Below are 22,459 nucleotides of genomic sequence, written 5' to 3'. Positions count from 1 at the left end.
CGGTATGTAATGAAGGCATCAGTAAATGAACGTTTCTACTCATGTTAAGAGTCTTACTGTCTGTGTTGTGTCTTGTGTTACATAAAAAACATACTTGCTTTGTTGTATGGTATAATATTATGTAGAAGTAAAATTGTTCAAAAAGAAAAATTCACACATTACTACATTGAAGACGTGAGTGTAATAGGAGTTCAACTCTTCTCCTTGTTTTCTATTTTATTGCCAATTGATAACACTGACTGTTTACCAAGTGGCATACTTTTAGCTGTCGGGTTGTTTTATATGATTTGAATCACTTTCTGACCGCACCCCTTTTGATTTGAACAAAACCTTCCATACATGTTTGTCCAACGTAGAAGTGCTCAGAAAGTGACTTTTTCATTCAGGAGATAGAGGTGCTCCAAGTTCTGCATTCCCATACTGCCATGAGAATTCCATGTCTTCATCACTGACAAATATGAACTATTGAGTTTTATATCATGTGAAGCTTGCAAACAGGTTTGTCAAGCTGTTTATGATTTATTGAGAAAACAAAAAATGTATGTCATTTTTTAAGCTTGAAGGTCAATTATCTAAAACATACAGTTCATTATCTGTATGTTGTACCTTAGACATTATTCTACATCATCTGAATTGTTTGTGTTGTGCCTGCCATGGATTGAGACACAGCTTACTCTTGAATGCAGGGTGGATATTAGAATAGCCATTCCAATTAAAGTTGGCATTCGACAGTGGGTGGACCGGCGGCCATCTTACTGGTAGTAATTGGAAGTTAAAGTTTCAATTCAATTTAAATGTCTATTGTGTACGAGATAAATTGCAGGGGTCTGAAGGGATAGGTCCATTCTATGAATTATATTTCTATGGTTGAAATGACACCCACTCTGTATTCAAGAGTATGCTGTGTCAATTGATGATGCGCACAACACAAATGATTCAGATTATGAAAAATAGGTTCTAAGATACAACAGTTGTGAAAATGAAACAAATCTGAGTTTACCCGTTTTTTGATATTTTATTTCAATAAATCATACAACAGTTTGACAACCCTGCTTGTAAGCTTTCAAATGATATCAAACTCAACCGTTATCTTTTTTCAGTGATGAAAACATGGACGTCTTGGGTCAACTTTGGTCACCTCTATATCCTGAATGTTTTGCCATTCAGGTCCAGAAAGTCACTTTCTGACCACTTCCACAATGTGCAAGCGAGCATGTATGAACGGTTTTGTTCAAATCATAAGGGGTGTAGTCAGAAAGGGATTTAAATATTATGGACCGACCCTGTGTTCAAACTAGGTGACATTTTAACCTCTGGGCAGTAGGTGGTACAGTGAGCTGCATATTAGCACCACAGACAGTTTTGGACACCACAATAAAAGTACAGCAACGCTTCCTATTGGACTATAGTAGGGAGACTGTACTGAACCATGGTTTTATAGACACAATATATATTTATTTTTCTCCTAAAATATTATCTATTTGGAAAAGATTGAAAGATTTCAAAATGTGTTTTTTTGGAGACTGTTATGTAACTAAAATAATTGTGTCTCCTTAATTTGTGATCAGTGGTAAAAATATTTTGAAGTATTATATACTATTATATATCGTTTTGGGGGGTATCTGTACTTTATATTTTTGACATATTTTACTTTTACTCCACTACATTGAAAATAAAATACTCCCATACATTTTCCCTGACACCTAAAAGTACTGGTAATGCTTTGACTGCTTAGCAGGACAGGAAAATGATCTAATTCACACACCTATCAAGAGAACATGTTTGCCATCCCTACTGCTTCTGATCTGGTGGACTCACTAAACCCAAATGCTTCTTCTGAACATGATATCTGAATGTTTCAGTATAACCATGGCAACCCATTAATAAATTATTTTTATGGTGTTGTCTTGTTTGCTTAAAGAATATGAAATTATTTATATATTTTACTTTTGATGCTTAAGTAAAGAATGACCAAAAGTGTGTGGACACCTGCTCGAACATCTCATTCCAGAAGCATGGGCATTAATGTGGAGTTGGTCCCACCTTTGCTGCTATAACAGCCTCCACTCTTCCACTAGATGTTGGAACATTGCTGCGGGAACTTGCTTCCATTCAGCCACAAGATCTTTAGTGAGGTCAGGCACTGATGTTGGGCGATAAGTCTTGGCTCACAGTCGGTGTTCCAATTCATCCCAAAGGTATTTGATGGGGTTGAGTTAAGGGCTCTGTGCAGACCAGTCAAGTTCTTCCACACCGATCTCAACAAATACTTTCTCTATGGACCTCGCTTTGTGCACGGGGGCATTGTCATGCTGGAACAGGAAAGGACCTTCCCCTTGCCACAAATTTGGAAGAACAGAATAATCTAGAATGACATTGTATGCTGTAGCGTTAAGATTTACCTTCAATGGAACTAAGGGGCCTAGTCCGAACCATGAAAAACAGCCCCAGACCATTATTGCTCCTCTCCCAAACTTTACAGTTGGCACTATGCATTCGGGCAGATAGCGTTCTCCTGGCATCATCCAAACACAGATTTGTCCGTCGGACTGCCAGATGGTGAGGAGTGATTCATCACTCCAGGGAACGTGTTTCCAATTCTCCGGAGTCCAATGGTGGTGAGCTTTACACCAATCCAGCCAGCGCTTGACATTACGCATGGTGGTCTTAGGCTTGTCTGCGGCTGCTCAGCCATGGAAACTCATTTCATGAAGCTCCCTATGAACAGACTGGGCAGATCTAGCAGGTAAGACATTTAACAAACTGACTTGTGGCACCGTCATAGGTGGTATCCTATGACAGTGCCACGTTGAAAGTCATTCTACTGCCAATGTTTGTCTATGGAGGTTGCATGGCTGTGTGTTGATTGTATACACCTGTCAGCAACGGGTATGGCTGAAATAGCCAAATCCAGTAATTTGAAGGGGTGTCCACATACTTTTATATATAGTGTATATTTAATAAAACCAGATACTTTTAGACTTTTACTCAAGTGGTATTTTACTGGGTGTTTTTCACTTTGACATTAGTCATTTTCTCTTAAAGTATGACAATTGGGTACTTTCCACCACTACTTGCGATGGTTGATGACACACCTACATTTTGGGTAAATGTGTGACCAATTCCCATAGGCAACAACTGCAGCTATTGGTTCTAGACAGTGGATGGTGTGTAATTTAAAATATTTAATTTGTATTTCATATTTTTTTCTCCAATTACGTAATCTTGATTTAAACTCAGTTTTCTGGGTTCGTGCATTGGCTGTTCTTTGTTAGGTTTGAGGTCTGATACCAGATTTGATAGGCTATCCACGCTGTCACTCAAGCGCGCTATTCAAGAGGTTACAGGTTGTATGATGCTGTGTGTGAAATAAATAATGTGCGGCAGAGGCAGGCCATGGAGGTGTACAGAACTTGTCGTCGCCGGAAGCATCTGTAACTTTTCTTTTCATGGCCGCGGCAACAATGTTTCATTTTTGATTACTCTTCTTTTTCGATGTTCTTCCAGTCAGTTTACATGGGCAATGTAGCTTGAACATGTGAACGCGTTTACTTTGTTCTGCTCTTATGGAAGTTTTAGATTAATTTAGTCTAAAACTGGAGTCTGAACGCTATAATTACCCCCCAAAATTGAATCCCTGTGACCTGCACTGGATTTAAATTTTGTAAAATATAAAAGGCACTTTTTTGCGTCTTCGGAATCTATATCGACGTGAAGATTTGTTTTCGCTAGATCCCCAACAACGTGCGGTTTATGTTCGATGCCTCACGGCATTGTTCTGTCTCGACCAGGCATGTAAGGTCCCTCGAGCTGAGGAATGAGTGGCCGCGAGCAATCGGGCGGTGAACACTATTTTCGGATTTAAGAACTGGGTGGAATATCTGAAGTTTCTGAACATGGATATTACAGTGTCAGAGTTGATGGGAAACTTCATGGATACGCCGCTGGTGGTGTGGGTAAGTGAATGTGCACTCAGCAAGTGCCATGGCGGATAATAATGTAACTCGGTGTCCTGCTAACCTGCTCTTGGCCACTTTCATTTTTTTAAATATCCTTGTCCATCTCCTACTCCTAATGACATATTTAAAAAAAAAAAAAACGTTTTTTTCTTTCAAACATGCAGTAGCAGACTGGTAGACCTGTTCGTTTACATTATTTATTTACTGTTTGGTGTTAATCTTTGCTGTAAAGCCAGGATGTCTGACATTTTCCCAACAAGCCAACATCTTATTGTGTTTTATTCCTATGGTCTATGGGTTTTATTGGCGTGACCTACTATTATTCCCTAAAACTTGGAACTGACCTTTCATGAAACTGAGCAAGAGCCATGCCAGCTGTTAACACAACCTCCTAGCCTGAATTTTGTATCTAGTCCATGAGGGTCAATATTGGTCAATATTGGTCTATCACAGAGCCATTCCTAGGTCATTGTACTTTGGCTCCATTTTTATCATCACACAAGTCAAGGGAATCATAATGTTGTTGGTTGAACTCGATGTCGCTAGAGTAGAAAGATGAGGACTGTATGTAAGCTATGCCACAGGGGTTCAGAAGACTGTAGCCTGATGGTATAACTTTTGACAACTCTCTGTATGTTTATTGCCATACCATGAATGCAATGCATGGCTACATGGATACAGTGGGGCAAAAAAGTATTTAGTCAGCCACCAATTGTGCAAGTTCTCCCACTTAAAAAGATGAGAGGCCTGTAATTGTCATCATAGGTACACTTCAACTATGACAGACAAAATCCAGAAAATCACATTGTAGGATTTTTAATGATTTTATTTGCAAGTTATGGTGGAAAGTAAGTATTTGGTCAACTACAAACAAGCAAGATTTCTGGCTCTCACAGCCTTCTTTAAGAGGCTCCTCTGTCCTCCACTTGTTACCTGTATTAATGGCACCTGTTTGAACTTGTTATCAGTATAAAAGACACCTGTCCACATCCTCAAACAGTCACACTCCAATCTCCACTAGGCGAAGACCAAAGAGCTGTCAAAGGACACCAGAAAACAAATTGTAGACCTGCACCAGGCTGGGAAGACTGAATCTGAAATAGGTAAGCAGCTTGGTTTGAAGAAATCAACTGTGGGAGCAATTATTAGGAAATGGAAGACATACAAGCCCACTGATAATCTCCCTCGATCTGGGGCATGACAATGATCCCAAACACACCGCCCGGGCAATGAAGGAGTGGCTTCGTAAGAAGCATTTCAAGGTCCTGGAGTGGGCTAGCCAGTCTCCAGATCTCAACCCCATAGAAAATCTTTGGAGGGAGTTGAAAGGGCGTGTTGCCCAGCAACAGCCCCAAAACATCACTGCTCTAGAGGAGATCTGCATGGAGGAATGGGCCAAAATACCAGAAACGGTGTATGAAAACCTTGTGAAGACTTACAGAAAACGTTTGACCTCTGTTATTGCCAACAAAGGGTATATAACAAAGTATTGAGATAAGTATTTGGTCAATAACAAAAGTTTATTTTCCACCATAATTTGCAAATAAATTAATAAAAAATCCTACAATGTGATTTTCTGGATTTTTTTTTTCTCATTTTGTCTGTCATAGTTGAAGTGTACCTATGATGAAAATTACAGGCCTCTCATCTTTTTAAGTGGGAGAACATGCACAATTGGTGGCTGACTAAATACTTTTTTGCCCCACTGTATATGGCATGACAATGGTAGAAGTTGGCTACAGCACATAGCCTGGTGACACTGTATGAAGGCCTATGACTAAAGCACATACAGTATGGCATGAGGCAATGGCTACAACATTGCACAGTGTGTCACCAGTCTATGGATACACTACACACCATGGTACCAGGCTATGCCTTAAGCACATACAGTATGGCACCAGGCTATGGTGGTTGGGCTGATCCCCTCATCCTGCCCTGATGTCCTGTTTGGCCAGTCGGCTGGACCTCAGCCGCTGGCTGCTTGTTCCGCTCGAACAACTCTCTACCCTCCGGTCTTTGTTTCGCTCACTGGGATTCGTCCTCTCTACTCGCCCTGACTCACCTCTAGGAGGACCTCCTGGTTCCTCGATCTAGAGCCTAAATATCTTGACATGCTCACAAAGTCATAGACAGTATTAATTGAGAGTGTAAAACTTGCATTGACATCTGTCAGAGCAGGAAACGTCTGTGTATTCTTGGAAACCGAAAGCACTAACAGCCAGGTGTGGCCAATCTCTTCATAGGTGAGCTGAGCTCTTTAGAGTAATCCAATCCTGTCTGTCCATTTCTCCTCCCTTTTCTCCCTCTCCCCCTCTCTCTTCAGGTGAAGACCTTTGGACCCCTGGGCTCTGGCTCAGAGGACAAACTCTCCATGTTCATGGATCTGGTGGATGGTGTCTTCCTGCACAAGATCATGACACACATGTGAGTGGACATAAACATGTGTGTGTGCGTGCGTGCGTGCATGTTAATCTGGCAGCTGTTTTGTGGCCTCAATCTATCTCCTTTCGTAACCACATCCTGGCATGGTTTCCCCTACTGGTATCCAACTGTGTTCAGACATCCTCCCCATGCCTTCATGGCTCACTGATTGGACTCACTCACTCTTTCAGCTCATTTTCTGGCCCTCATGAGTCAATGTGATCTGACACAGAAAGTCTCTCTTGCTCCTTCCCTCTCACTCGCTTTTTCTCGCGCTCTTGCCTGCCTTTCATGAGTCAATGTGATCCTAAGGCTGCGATTATATCTGCACAATGTGGCTGTCTGTTTGGTTAGTACTGGGAGGCCTCTCAGAGCTCTTGAGCTCAGAGATGCATTCAGTCTGTCTACTGAAAACAGTGAACACAACCATTATCTCACTGCTGAAAATTATGTATGTGAAAATATTAAAGAAGTGTATATATTATTTTTTTCATAATGATTGTGATAGTTTGCTCTGACACAGAGGGCTGCTCGTCTCACAAAATTACTGTTCAGAAATCTGACATGGCTCAGGCTAGGTTTTTCTCTAAACCGTCTCAAGTTTCTGAAGCATTTCCTGTGCTCTGTCACTTCAAAGGAAAGTGATGTGCCCTGAATGGCAGGCAATGCAGTCGCAGTCAGTGACTTAGTTTAAGAAACTCCCTATAATGCTGTGACTTGTTTCTGAAATCAGCTACCAGTTTTCTCTTGCACTCCTTCAATTACACTCTTCTCTCCCTCACTCTCTAACTGTGCCTAGCGTCTGTCCCTTTGTGTTGCCCCCAGCTGTGCTAACCATACAGTCCCCTCCCGCTCCCTCCTCCTGCCCCCTCCCTCTCCCAACCCCCTCCTAAGTCCTGTATTTTAACCTACTTCCCCCTGACTAGCTGCTCCTGCTTCCCCTGGCCTATCTGTCTTAATGAGGGGTTTAAATGCTGTATGCTCCTCCTCAAACAAAGACAATATTATTATGCACAGGACAAGGGGACAGAAAACAACCCCCACCAGGACAATGAGGGGTGTAACTCTGCCATGCAGGATTTAGCCATGTAAATAAGTCCATGTGACATCACTGGTATGTCTAGTAATTATCATATGCAATATGTAATAAAGTATGTAGACACCTCTTCACATTCGTGGATTTGGCTATTTCTGCCACACCCGTTGCTGACAGGTGTATAAAATAGAGCACACAGCCATGCAATCTCAACAGACACACATTGGCATTAGAATGGTCTTACTGAAGCGCTCCGGTACTTTCAATGTCTCACTGTCATAGAATGCGGCGTTTCCAATAAGTCAGTTCGTCAAATTTCTGCCCTGCTAGAGCTTCCCCGGTCAAGTGCTGTTATGTAGTGGAAAGGAGCAACAGCGGAAGTGGTAGGTCACACAAGCTCACAGAACTGGACTGCCGTGTGCTGAAGCGTGTAAAGAATCTTCTGTCCTCGGTTGCCACGTCAGCACAAGAACTGTTCGTCGGGAGCTTCATGAAATGGTTTTCCATGACTGAGCAGCCACACACAAGCCTAAGATCACCATGCGCAATGTCAAGCATCGGCTGGAGAGGTGTAAAGCTCGCCGCCATTGGACTCTGGAGCAGTGGAAACACGTTCTCTGGAATGATGAATCCCACTTTACCATCTGGCAGTACGACGGAAGAATCTGGGTTTGGTGAATGCCAGGAGAACGCTACCTGCCCGACTGCTTAGTGCCAAATGTAAAGTTAGGGAGAGGAGGAATAATGGCCTGGGGCTGTTTTTCATGGTATGGACCAGGCCCCTTAGTTCAATTGAAGGGAAATCTTAACGCTACAGCATACAAGGGCATTCTAGACGATTCTGTGCTTCCAACTTTGTGGCAACAGTTTGGGGAATGCTCTTTCTTGTTTCTGCATGACAATGCCCCCGTGCCCACGCAACGTCCATACATAAATGGTTTGTTCCGACATCCAATGGAAAGCCTTCCCAGAAGAGTGGAGGCTGTTATAGCTGCAAAGGTGGGACCAACTCCATGTTAATCTCCATGATTTTTTGGAATGAAATGTTCGAACAGTTGTCCACATACTTTTGGTCATATAGTGACACTGACATGGCATACATGTAGACTGGTGTCATTGTTTTGGCCTTCTTTCATGTGGCATAGTTTCAAGGTTATTCACTTTGTATTTTTCTTGTTGAGAAAATACACGGGTGTATTTGGATCTTTTTGGTTACAATCATATAGCCTAGGTCCTCTATGGTCAACTTCTGGCACCCTTAGATACGCACACATGTGCACGCACAGGTGTCTGAGCTGTTTATGTTAAACCTCTACCACAGATGAGTGGATGGCTGAAATCCTCCAGGCCATTAGTGCCAGCAGCAGAAGTCTTTCTCTCTCTCTCTCTCTCTCTGTGTCTCTCTCTCTTTGAGGGTACACACTGTGGTTAGAGACCCCCCCCCCCCCCCCCCCCCCTCTGCTGTTCTAGATACCCTTTATTATTTTCATGGAAATGTTTCTCTAATGCTCAAGCCTGGGCCTGCTTTAGGCATGTATTCTAGTAGTTCTGATATAGGGTCAGGCTTTACCTTTTTAGATACAGTACATTTGGAAAGTACTCAAACTCCTTGACTTTTTCCACATTTTGTTACGTTACAGCTAGAGGTCGACCGATTTAATAGGAATGGACGATTAATTAGGGCCGATTTCGGAATTTTTGGTCACCGATTTGGCCTATTTATTAAAAAAAAGAGAGAAAAAAAGAATGTCACACCTTTATTTATCCTTTATTTAACTAGGCAAGTCAGTTAAGAACACATTCTTATTTTCAATGACGGCCTAGGAATGGTGGGTTAACTGCCTCGTTCAGGGGCAGAAAGACAGATTTTTACCTTGTCAGCTTGGGGGGATTCAATCTTGCAACCTTACTGTTAACTAGTCCAACGCTCTAACCACCTGATTACATTGCACTCCAGTCTGGAGACTGCCTGTTTTACCCGAATGCTAGCATTAAACTTATCTTATAAAAAACAATCAATCATAATCACTAGTTAACTACACATGGTTGATGATATTACTAGTTTATCTAGCATGTCCTGCGTTGCATATAATCGATGCGGTGCGTATCGTTGCTCCAATGTGTACCTAACCACAAACATCAATGCCTTTTCTTAAAATCAATACACAGAAGTATATATTTTTAAACCTGCATATTTAGCTAAAATAAATCCAGGTTATCAGGCAATATTAACCATGTGACATTGTGTCACTTCTCTTGCGTTCATTGCGCGCAGAGTTAGTGTATATGCAACAGTTTGGGCCGCCTAATTTGCCAGAATTGTAAGTAATTATGACATAACATTGAAGGTTATGCAATGTAACAGGAATATTTAGACTTATGGATGCCACCCGTTAGATAAAATACGTAATGGTTCCGTATTTCACTGAAAGAATAAACATCTTGTTTTTGACATGATAGTTTCCGGATTCGGCCATATTAATGACCCAAGGCTCGTATTTCTGTGTGTTATCATGTTATAACTAAGTATGATTCGATAGAGCAGTCTGACTGAGCGACGGTAGGCACCAGCAGGCTCATAAGCATTCATTCAAATAGCACTTTTGTGCATTTGCCAGCAGCTGTTTATGACTTCAACCCTGTCAACTCCCGAGATTAGGCTGGTGTAACCCATGTAAAATGGATAGCTAGTTAGCGCTTCAAATGTCACTCGCTCTGAGACTTGGAGTGGTTGTTCCCCTTGCTCTGCATGGGTAACGCTGCTTCGAGGGTGGCTGTTGTCGTTGTGTTCCTGGTTCGAGCCCAGGTAGGAGCGAGGAGAGGGACGGAAGCTATACTGTTACATTGGCAATACTAAAGTGCCTATAAGAACATCCAATAGTCAAAGGTTAATGAAATACAAATGGTATAGAGAGAAATAGTCCTATAATTCCTATAATAACTACAACCTAAAACTTATTGAAGATTTGTGTTTAAAGGAACCACCAGCTTTCATATGTTCTCATGTTCTGAGCAAGGAACTTAAATATTAGCTTTCTTACATGGCACATATTGCACTTTTACTTTCTTCAACTTTTTTTTTTGCATTATTTAAACCAAATTGAACATTTTTCATGATTTATTTGAGGCTAAATTGATTTTATTGATGTATTATATTAAGTTAAAATAAGTGTTCATTCAGTATTGTTGTAATTGTCATTATTACAAAAACAAAAAAATGCCCGATTTGAATCGGAATCTGCTTTTTTTTGGTCCTACAATAATCGGTATCGGCGTTGAAAAATCATAATAGTTACAGCCTTATTCTAAAATGGATTAAATAAATAATGTTCCTCATCAATCTACACACGATACCCCATAATGACAAAGTCGAGGTACAGATCTGGGGAAGGATACCAAAAAAATGTCTGCAGCATTGAAGGTCCCCAAGAACACAGTGGCCTTCATCATTCTTAAATGGAAGACGTTTTGGAACCATCAAGACTCTTCCTAAAGCTGGCTGCCTGGCCAAACTGAGCAATTGGGGGAGAAGGGCCTTGGTCAGGGAGATGACCAACAACCCGATGGTCACTCTGACAGAGCTCCAGAGTTCCTCTAGAGATGGGAGAAACTTCTAGAATGGCAACCATCTCTGCAGCACTCCACCAATCAGGCCTTTATGTTAGTGGCCAGACTGAAGCCACTCCTTTGTAAAAGGCACATGACAGCCCGCTTGGAGTTTGCCAAAAGGCACTTAAAGGACTCTCAGACCATGAGAAACAAGATTCTCTAGTCTGAATAAACCAAGATTGAACTCTTTGGCCTGAATGCCAAGTGTCACATCTGGAGGAAACTAGGCACCATCCCTAAGTTGAAGCATGGTGGTGGCATCATCATGCTGTGGGGATGATTTTCAGCGGGAGGGACTGGGAGACTAGTCAGGATCAAAGGAAAAATGAACGGAGCAAAGTACAGAGATAGGTACTTGATGAAAACCTGATCCATAGACTTGAACCCGATCAAACATTTCTGTAGAGATCTGACATTAGATGTGCAGCGACTCTCCCCATCCAACCTGACAGAGCTTGAGGATCTACATAGAAGAATGGGAGAAATGCCCCAAATACAGGTGTGCCAAGCTTGTGTCATACTCAAGAAGACTCAATGCTGTAATCGCTGCCAAAGGTGCTTCAACAAAGTACTGAGTGAAGGGTCTGAATACTGGAGTATTGTGTCTAGAGTGAGGGGGAATAAAATATATATTTTTAAATTTTAGAATAAGGCTGTAATGTAACAAAATGTGATAAAGTCAAGGGGTCTGAATACATTCCGAATGCACTGTAATAATGTACACGGTTATATGGACAGGGCGAGCGGTGAACCTAGATCAGCCCTCCTACTCTGAAAGGCTTTTTGAATGCACTCTGCTTTATCAGCCAGCCAGTGAGAACTGGGAATGGCCATGTCAGAAAGCTGTACATTTAGAACTAAAGGCAGCTAGTACACAAGTTTACCTGAATAAAAAAACCTTTCCTTGTTTCTAAACTAAAGCCCTTTCACAGACTTACTGAAATACTGGCCCACGCTTGGCAGCATTTGCATGGTGTGCCCACAAAACATATGTAAATGAGGTTAGCACAAACAACACTTATCCAGACCAGGCCCTCAAAACAGCCAAGGTCTATTTTGAATTCTGGCTGTAACGCAACAAAATGTGGACTAAGTCAGAGTATGGATACTTTCAGAAGGCAAATAGGGTGTCATTTCAGATGAAATCCCGGTCTCAATGCTAACACTCTGAACTCAAGTCAGACTATTACTAGTCCAATGTCCACTGACTGTTTACCTAACAAGTACAGCAGTTCTGTGACCAGCATATTTAAATGTCGTCCTGTTGATCAGCTCTATGTATTTCAAGCGTGTTTTCACATTTCTGGTTGGCTTTGTAGATTGAACCCTCTCCTGTGGAGACCTGTGTGTGTGTGTGCGCTTCCAGCTTGTGTAGGGGGACAATGCTGTTCCTGAAAGCCATGCGCATCCATAATAATACATCTGTCAACCAAACAATTGGGTTCTTGGCCTACTTGTTTCGAGGAAAGAAGGACATCACGTCTGTGTGTTCTGAATAAGCACCATATTATATATGCCGTTCCCCTCTAAAGTTTAGGCTAATCCCCAACAGTAATCTGTTTTTCCTTTTTTTGTGTGTGGATATTTGGTAAAAGCAACTCTTTCACTGGAGTTGGTGTACAGTACATACAAATGTAGCCTAAAATAGGAATTTACAGGATTATGTACATTATAGTTGTATGTCTTGCATGCCAGACTAAACGCTTCCCAACTAAAACTGTTCCTTAGAGTTCATGCATATATTGTGTTATCATTTTGTGGTGTTTTGGACTTCGTTGAGTTTTTTTTTGGCTGTATTAGATTAATTATTAGATGAATTCTGACTTTTGAGGAATAGGTTACAAAGTCTCAGAATGGACAAACAGTACTATTGCTCCTTTTTTTTTCTCATTTTTCAAGCGACGGTCTTGTAAGGGAGTATGCAAGCACGCTCCTTCGGTCCGGCTAGCAGAGACTGGCTAGGCGCCAGCCGAACGGAAGCATGCTGACACCTTAAGCAGCTGTTCAAAGAAAATATAGTCAATATAATACTCAGTAAAGGAAAAGGCTGCTGTTTCTTCTTTTTTTGTAGTACTACAAAAATATTTTTTCATGTTATGTCTTTTCTTATCCAGAGACCCCAGCCCCACAAATCAGAGAGTGAATAAGAATGTGAACAATGATGTGAACCTACGAATCCAGAACCTCAACATTGTGATCAGGCACATCAAGAACTACTACCAGGTGAGCTCAGTTCTGTCTATCCACTTCCTGCTCACTCACCTCACGCACTTTTTATTTTTTAAATTTCCTAACCACTTTTAATGCTGCTCACCATATCAAATTATAGCTACTTACTAATGCACACCTCCTTCACGTGTAGAGCCAGGAGATGTGTGTAGTCTCTGATCTTGGTGATCAGACAGCAGCTGGTGTGTGTGAACATCCAGAGCATCCTGGGGATTAGACCTGGCTGCTTGGGTGTGGTGGTTATCCCTGGAGGAATGTCTCATTGTTTTGTCTGCTGTCCTTACACTGACATCTCGATTATCAAACAATTACTAATACATGATGTCCTCTGTTTTAATGAGAAATGTTGTGGTGATAATTCTGTCACGATATTTTTGGTAGAGGTAGGTCAGTCATGAATGACAATTAGCCTATATCAGAAACCAACAGTAGTCTTATCTTTTCTAGGTTGCTGTAGGTTTCATCTCACAACCTGTAATTATAGTAATCTGGGAAAATTAATGCTTCCCCACAAAAACACTATCTTTAGATGGAGTAGGCTAGTAGTCTTTCATTATGAATCATGATCGCTAGTCCTCACGTGGAAAGCTTTTGGAGAAACTATGCCGACCTTGTTATTCCACTGTAATTGAGTTGGTGAAATCCACTACACACACGGTGAGACAGTGGAGAGCGACCCAACTGTTCTGGCTGACCTCTCTCAACACATTCCTTCTCTGTTTCCTCGGTTTCCCAACTACAGACGTCACACACTCCATTCAAATACCGCCCTTGGCTGTAACACACACACACACTCCATTCAAACACTTCCCGACCCTGCCACTGGCTGCCCCGCCAGGTCCAAAGTTTCAAATCTGTGTCCGCTTTGTATGTTTATGGTGTCGCCCGCTTCAGTTGATCACACCGAACTAAGCAGTGTTATCACCCCAAATACTGTATGGAAGTTAGCCTAGTCTCCCTCTTTCAGTTTTACTTTCACACTCTGAATGTAAGAGGCTTTTCCCATTGAAGAGCGTTCAATTCACATTAGCAATGGGAATGTCACGAGCTGAGAGACTGTCTGGGACGTTCTTGCTTCGCTGTTAAAATGTACTGTAAATGTCACACTAGCCAGTAGGCTAGCTAAGCATGCAAACTATTAAACTAGCTAACGTTATGCAAGCAACCTTTCATGCATCTACCGTATTCAACTCTTGATTAATGGGACAAAACCATATTATACTCTTCAATAATGCAACAATTCACAGGCATGTGCCAACATTTCAATGGATTATTTTCTCATCCATGCACATTTAATTTAGCTGCAAGGCAAATAGCCAATGGCACAGCTGCTAGCTAGCTAACGTTAGCTAACATCAAGTAGGCCTAACTTCAGCATAGCAAAAATGTACGTTTACATCTCTGATACGAATATAAAAGTACAGTAACTGTATCGGTGTCATTCATATTATACAGAGCTAGGTAGCAAGATTAACAAAATGTCTACATTCTCCTCACACACAGCTGCACTGTGTTATGCAAGACAGTTTATGTTTCCATACTCAATGTTACAGGGTAGCTTATACAAAACGCTGCCCTAGTTGAAAAATCCAACCTGCTCTTGGCTATCCTTTTTTGTTCTCGATTTGTGTAAAAAGGTTAAATGTATGTGTTCAGTTGCAAGTGATGCAACACATTTGAGGTGGCGTTCAAGATGTGAGAACTTTGCAAGTTGATTTGAAAAGAGCCTCATTCTCTAATTCTTCTGTTTGAAAGTAGATTTTGTTAGCTTAGTGGTTGGTTATAGTTGATAAAGCAATGGGGAAACATAGATGATGCCTCTGCAGTGTTTTTAATTAGTGTGTGTGTGTTGTGTGACTGAAGAAATTCTAGCCCTCGTGAAGTGCACACACCCATGGCACTGGCAGGGAGGCCCCTTTCATTAGGTAGATAGGCTAGGTCTGAGCCTTGGATACACACAGGGCCGGGAGACGATGCCAATATCGCATTATTCATTACTACCGTGGCAAGGAAACTAAAACACAAAGCGGATTTAACTTCTTTAGGAAAACGACCTTAATGTTGGAAACAAACATGTTTCCATCCAGAGTCTTATTTTCCAAGCGAAAGCATGCACTATTTGACATACAGCAGGTTTGTAAATAACCAAAGAGTTTGGTCTGCTTCGTGTTTAAATTTTCACACACACACACACACACACACACACACACTAGGCTAATGAGTAACAGATCTGTGTCTGTTCAGACCAGGGACTCACCTTCAATGTGAGTAGACTCACCAAGCCACATGGCAACTCAAAGGTTTCCTGTGTAAAGTTTTGCCATTTTCAGTTAACTTTTTTGCTTTGTATTGAACGTTTAGAGCCAAATCCACGTGGTTGAGTCAACTATAGGGCTTGATGGAGTAGGGTTCATACCTCTCTCCCCTGCTTTCTAGAGGTTTCTATCTGATCTAATAAATGATGGCCAGTGGTGGGGTAGAGATGTCTTCCCAGGTCCTGCTCCAACCCTGCTGTGGGAGTCGACAGAGATGGGAGAAAGAGGGAGGCGGGTGGGGAGTTTCACTCTTCACCCCTCCTCTCTCCCTTTCCTCCTGATCAAGAACAGATGTGTTGTCTTTGCCTGGCCTGCCCTGTGGTCATCTGCCTCCCCTGTAGCCTGCATATGTATAGTGGGGGAGGGGAGGTGGCTGGTGGTGTTTCATACTATAAAGCCCCTCCAGGCGCCTGCTCCCTGAAGGCCTGTTTTAAGATTTCCGGCCCGTGCTAACAGAAACGGATAGCTTTGGTAATGCATTAGGCCTCTCACTTTAGATTAGCCTCGTCTGGTGTTTTGTTTTCTAACTAAGTCACTCCAGTCCTGTCCTGGTTCACTAACCCCTCGGCCCTCTGACCGCTAATGTCTAATTTCCCCTCACAGGCAGTTCTTGTTTAACACAGATATCACTGTCTGTGTGTGTGCTCATAATGAATCTACTCTCCATTTGTTTCAGACGACTGATCGTATTAGTCCCAGTTGTGTTCTGTCCTTAACTCTGTGTGAAAGCAGTTAGCTAAAGAGTAAACTCACTTTGTCAAGCTGGATGGTTGTGTTCTGTTCCTGCCCCCAGGCCAGTAGTGTTGTTGGTTGGTTGTCTTCTGATGCGTTATTATAGTTTGGTTGATTTGCTATGCAGTATGCGGATTACCATTTATATTAATGTAGATCGATCAATGTCGTTGACATTTAACCTCAGGTTCCCATCAACCATTGCACAGATCGGTTTGTACTTTATCATGATTCAATTTTGGCCCTGACGTTTGATCTAGATTAATCCATGGCAATCCGCATACTGCATAGCAAACCAACCAAACACCCTTTGGCTACCATTGAATGATCACGCAGCTCTCTGGTTGTAAGTCTCTCCCTCCTTCCCTACCAACCTTTTACCCCCTCAGGGTGTGCATGTTAGTACAGTAAGGGCTGGACGATGTGATATGATCACACAATTGACCATTGAAAAGAAGTTATGATCACACAAACATGCTCAGAAGGCCTGGCTAGATAAGATATGGTGAGCGTTGCAGACTGGCCTGTTGTATGTGTGAGCCACCATCTGAGAGAAACACTATGTAGGGAATAGTGTGCCATTGAGGCAATGAAGTTGTAGTTAGATCAATCCTCAGCAGGATGTTGCTGTAGGAGGGCAGTATAGAGCACCCCACAGCTTGGGAACCACTAATCTAAGGCACCAATCGTGTGTGTGTGTTCGTCACACAGGAAATTAATTTGATATGGAGTAAAACTGAAAACAGTTTCACAACTTTGCTAAACACAGCTCAAAACTGACATGCTTACAGAAAGCATGGCCTAGAAGGCAGTGTTACAGTCCCCCACACCAACCCCCAACTATACAGTACAACCTGGCAACTGGACCAATAAGTCTTCTTTCCTTACCTTTCATCTGGACCCTATGCTGTTATAAAATATTTGAGTTTTGTACCTTAAGGATTGATAATATGTTTAAAACACCAGTTTACAAGTGAAAAGACCAGCCTTTTTGTGTGTGTGTTTGTAGAACGAATGTGGTGAGACTATTTCTGCGTGTCACAAGGGATGGGGTACTCCTGGTGGCATCCCAACCAGGATTAACAATAACTGCCAAATCTAATACTGGTTTAATACATATACCAGCTTAGCCTGGTTTTCAGTCTAAACCTAAAGCATGTCTCATATTTGCTTGCTTAAGCCACCCAGACTGTTCTGGCAGTGCCCCAATTTCATCCAGGAATGGGAGACGGACGTGACGATATTATGATGACTCGCATCCATCCCATTGAGCCCCAAACACAGTACTACACACTGTAGATCAGAGACAGCAGGCAGGGCCCCTATTCACTCACAGGGATCATCTCTGTGTCTGCATCCCCCGGCTCCCCCCTTATATACTCTCCCCAAATTAGATTAGCTCCCAAATAACAATATCTGTGCGCTGCACCATAAAGCGCCCCACCAAAACGGGGACATGGGGGGGGGGGGGGGGGGGGAACGACACCCCGGCTATTGTCTGGAGAGACAGGGCACTCCACCCCACCCCCACCTCACTGTAACATGACTCCTTCAGTCTCAAATGTGTTACAGGAGAACTGTGTTGTCAGTCAGGACTCAGCTCTCAGGTCCTGCTGTATTATGCCGCAAGTACCTTCTCTCCAGCACCTGTGCTTTGTGTAGTTTGTATGTGTGACACTCCTATCACCATGCAATTGGACCTATAAATGCCACAGGCATACATCTTTTGAATGCAGCCTAGTCTAGCTTGCAAAGGCATTAAGCAGATGGTTTTTGACTTGGGTCTGTCTGTAGTTTGGGCAGTGTGGAGTCTCTTGCACTGCATTGCAGCTGAGGCTGGGGTACTTTGATTTGGCCTCCTGGTGCTCCTCTTTTCTCAGAGGTGTTCAGTTTCTTCAAGGTTCACTGTTGGCTATGGTATTCAGCTGTAAAGCTCTAGAGACCAGCACAAGAGCCACAGGCATTCCCATTCTCCTTTCTTTTATGTTCTCATCTCTCCTTTCATCCTATTCCTTTTCCTACCTAGCACACTCGTTTCCTACGTAGCACACTTGTTTCCTATGTAGCACGCTCTCACTCTCCCTGTCCAAGTATTTTCTCTTTTGTTGTTACCTCTGAAGCCTGGATATGTGTGGCTCCCCACCCCCCAGTACAGGAAACCCCCTCCCGAGACCGCTGCCATGGGAAACAAAAACAAGGCCTCTGACTTATTTAATTTTGAACTCTTGACATTCTCTCTCTGATGCCTGTGCCCTAGATGAGGAGCACCATTCCCAGTCCTAGTGTTTTGGCCATTCTGACCTTTGGCCTGCATGTCGTTTACCTGTATGTGGTGGTTGCCCTGTGGTTCAGTGGCTTATGAGCAGAGGAAAGGCTGACCCTTGTTTACGCTGACCCTCAACACAGAGGCCCCTCAGGGATGTGTGCTTGTTCCCTCCAGTACTCCCTGTTTACCCACGACTGCGTGGCTGCGCACGACTCCAACACCAACTTTGCTGATGACACGACGATGGTGGGCCTGATCACCAACTAGACCTGGCAGTGTGGTGCCAGGACAACATCTCCCTCAATGTGGGCAAGACAAATGAGCTTATCGCAGGCCACAGGAAACTGAGGGCCATTCACATCAACAGGGCTGTAGTGGAGCAGGTCGAGAGCTTCATGTTCCTTGGTGTCCACATCGCTAAGGACCAATAATGATCCAAACACACCAAGACAGTTGTTAAGAGAGCACAACAGTGGAGAATCAGGGCACTCCACCTCACCCCCACCTCACTGTAACATGACTCCTTCAGTCTCAGATGTGTTACAGGAGAACTGTGTTGTCAGTCAGCTCTCAGGTCCTGCTATATTATGCCTCAAGTACCTTCTATCCAGGAACTGTGCTTTGTGTAGTTTGGTGTATGTGTGATGCTCCTATCACCCTGCAAATGGACCCATATATGGCACAGGCATACATCTTTTGAATGCAGCCTAGTCTAGCTTGCAAAGGCATTAAGCAGATGGTTCTTGACTTGGGTCTGTCTGTAGATTGGGCAGCCCCCCCTTCAGGAGGCAAAGATTTGGCATGGGCCCTCAGATCCTCAAAGTTCTACAGCTGTACCATTGAGAGCATCTTTACTGGCTGCATCACTGCTTGGTTTGGCAACTGCTCGGTGTCCAACCGCAAGGCTCTAAAGAGGGTAGTGCGTAGAGGGCCATTCCGATTAATCGGTCAACAATTAAAAAAAAAAATTAGGGCCGATTTTAAAGTTTTCATAACAATCGGTAATCTGCATTTCTGGACACCGATTATGGCAGATTAAATTGCACTCCACACGGAGACTGTGTGGCAGGCTGACTACCTGTTATGCAAGTGCAGCAAGGAGCCAAGGTAAGGTGCTCGCTAACATTAAACTTATCTTATATAAAAATAAAAAAAATCTTAACATAGTCACTAGTTAACTACACATGGTTGATGATATTGCTAGTTTATCCTCTTTGGGATAGGGGGCAGTATTTTCACATCCAGATGAAAAGCGTGCCCAAAGTAAACTACCTGCTACTCAGGCCCAGAAGCTAGGATATGCATATAATTTGGTAGATTTGGACAGAAAACACTCAAGTTTCTAAAACTGTTAAAATTATGTCTGAGTATAACATCTTAATGGGGCGGCAGGGTAGCCTAGTGGTTAGAGCGTTGGACTAGTAACCGGAAGGTTTCAAGTTCAAACCCCCGAGCTGACAAGGTACAAATCTGTTCTGCCCCTGAACAGGCAGTTAACCCACTGTTCCTAGGCCACCATTGAAAATAAGAATTTGCCTAGTTAAATAGAGGTAAAGTAAAATAAAATACAATTTGGCATGCGAAACTCCGAGGGCCAATCCAGGGGAAAAAATGTTGAGGGCTGTTTTCTATTGGTTTATTATAGGAATCTGCACCTGGTTGCAATTCCTATGACTTCCACTAGATGTGAACAGTCTTTAGAAATTGGTTTATGTTTTTCCTTTGAGAAATGAAGAGGTTCAGAATGAGTGTCAAGCTCTTTTGTTTGGTGCGCGCTCCAGGTCATGCGCTCCACGTTGATTTTTATCAGCTATTGAACACAGTCTTAAATTTGATTATTTACATTTATGTTATTTACGTTATACCTAAGGATGGATTAGGAAAGTTGTTTGAAATGTTCGGACCAAGTTTACAGGTAACTTATTAGATCATTTGTAGTCAAATTGGGCGAGTTAGAACCGGTGTTTTTCTGAATCAAACACGCCAAATAAATGGACATTTTGGGGATATAAAAAGGAGTTTATCGAACAAAAGGACCATTTGTGATGTTTCTGGGACATATTGGAGTGCCAACAGAAGATCTTAAAAGGTAAGGCATTAATTATATCTGTTATTTCTGACTTTCATGTTGCACCTGCTTGGTTGAAATATGATTTTCATATTGTATGGTGGGATGCTGTCCTCAGATAATCACATGGTTTGCTTTCGCCGTAAAGCCTTTTTGAAATTCTTTAACAAGAAGTTTAGCTTTAATTTGGTGTAATTTTGTGATTTTTATGAAAGTTAAATATTTGTAATAATTGAATCTGAATTTCGCGCTCTGCAATTTCACCGGTTGTTGCGGGACGTCTACCTGTAACAGGTTGTTGCTTGTCCTGCGTTGCATATAATCGATGTGGTGCCTGTTTATTTGTCATTGAATCACAGCCTACTTCGCCAAACAGGTGATTTAACAAGCGCATTTGCGAACAAAGCACTGTCGTTGCACCAATGTGTACCTAACCATAAACATCAAGGCCTTTCTTAAAATCCATACATAAGTATATATTTTTAAACCTGCATATTTAGTTAATATTGCCTGCTAACATGAATTTCTTTTAAAAAGGGAAATTGTGTCACTTCTTGCATTCACGTGTAACAACACCGGCACAGGATCCGTACAGCCGAACATCACCTGCGGGACAGGTACAGGATGGCGGCACCAACAACTGCCCGAGTTAGCCCAGGAATGCACAATCCCACCATCAGTGCTCAGACTGTCCGCAATAGGCTGAGAGAGGCTGGACTGAGGGCTTGTAGGCCTGTTGTAAGGCAGATCCTCACCAGACATCACCCGCAACAACGTCGCCTATGGGCACGAACCCACCGTCGCTGGACCAGACAGGACTGGCAAAAAGTGCTCTTCACTGACGAGTCGCGGTTTTGTCTCGCCAGGAGTGATGGTCGGATTCGCGTTTATCGTCGAAGGAATGAGCATTACACCGAGGCCTGTACACTGGAGGGGGATCAATTTGGAGATGGAGGGTCCGTCATGGTCTGGGGCGGTGTGTCACAGCATCATCAGACTGAGCTTGTTGTCATTGCAGGCCATTCCCCCCAGAAGTGTCCGGGAATTAACCCCCCTTTGTTCAGGGACACACAATTCCATATCTGTTTGTCACATGTCTGTGGAACTTGTTCAGTTTGTTAAATGTCCGTACAAATATTTACACATGTTAAGTTTATAAAATAAATAAATGCAGTAAAATAAATAAATGCAGTTGACAGTGAGAGGACGTTTTCTTTTTTAAAAATTTACTTTTTTATTTACCCACTGTGCAACAGTGTGTCTCTAAAACACTAATATGATTTATTCGTGATGGCCTCAGTAAGGAGGCCCCAAGAGCGGTCTGAGACCTGATGTACCCTCTCTAATCTAGATAGTTATGGCTGATCTGAAATGTATGAAGAACCCCAGGTCTGACTGTGGCGAACCCTCTCTAGTCTAGATCCAGTCCACATCCTGATTGACTGAGTTATTTCAGGCCACAGGCAGCCAGTGTGTGTGGGTTTTCTGTTTTTGGTATTGATTTCAGATTACTAAAGGCGTTAGCATGCTTCCGTTCAGCTGGTGGCTAGCCAAACCGAACGCGTGTGCTCACACACACCCTTGAAAGACCTTCGCTTGAAAAAATTTGAGACGCTGTAGACTGCTTCAAATCAAATTCTATTTGTCACTTACACATGGTTAACAGATGTTAATGCGAGTGTAGCGAAATGCTTGTGCTTCTAGTTCCAACAATTCAGTAATAACCAACGAGTAATCTAACCTAACAATTCTACTACCTTATACACAAGTGTAAAGGGATAAAGAATATTTACATAAAGATATGAGTGATGGTACAGAACGGCA

General features: G+C 42.6%; 1 protein-coding gene across 1 annotated transcript in view; it reads left to right on the top strand.

Moving 5' to 3' along the window:
• Positions 1-3,352: 3,352 nt before the first annotated feature.
• ccdc88c (coiled-coil domain containing 88C) overlaps positions 3,353-22,459 on the top strand; it is an 82,260-nt gene continuing 63,153 nt past the window's right edge. Inside the window, exons 1-3 of the mRNA XM_021574068.2 lie at positions 3,353-3,956; positions 6,283-6,383; positions 13,140-13,248. Coding sequence (XP_021429743.2) covers positions 3,897-3,956; positions 6,283-6,383; positions 13,140-13,248 — 270 coding nt within the window. The 5' untranslated portion in view covers positions 3,353-3,896. The remainder of the gene's footprint in view (positions 3,957-6,282; positions 6,384-13,139; positions 13,249-22,459) is intronic.

This window comes from Oncorhynchus mykiss, chromosome 19 (assembly GCF_013265735.2).
Source record: "Oncorhynchus mykiss isolate Arlee chromosome 19, USDA_OmykA_1.1, whole genome shotgun sequence".
Taxonomy (NCBI): domain Eukaryota; kingdom Metazoa; phylum Chordata; class Actinopteri; order Salmoniformes; family Salmonidae; genus Oncorhynchus; species Oncorhynchus mykiss.
This window is presented reverse-complemented; position numbering and strand designations above follow the sequence as displayed.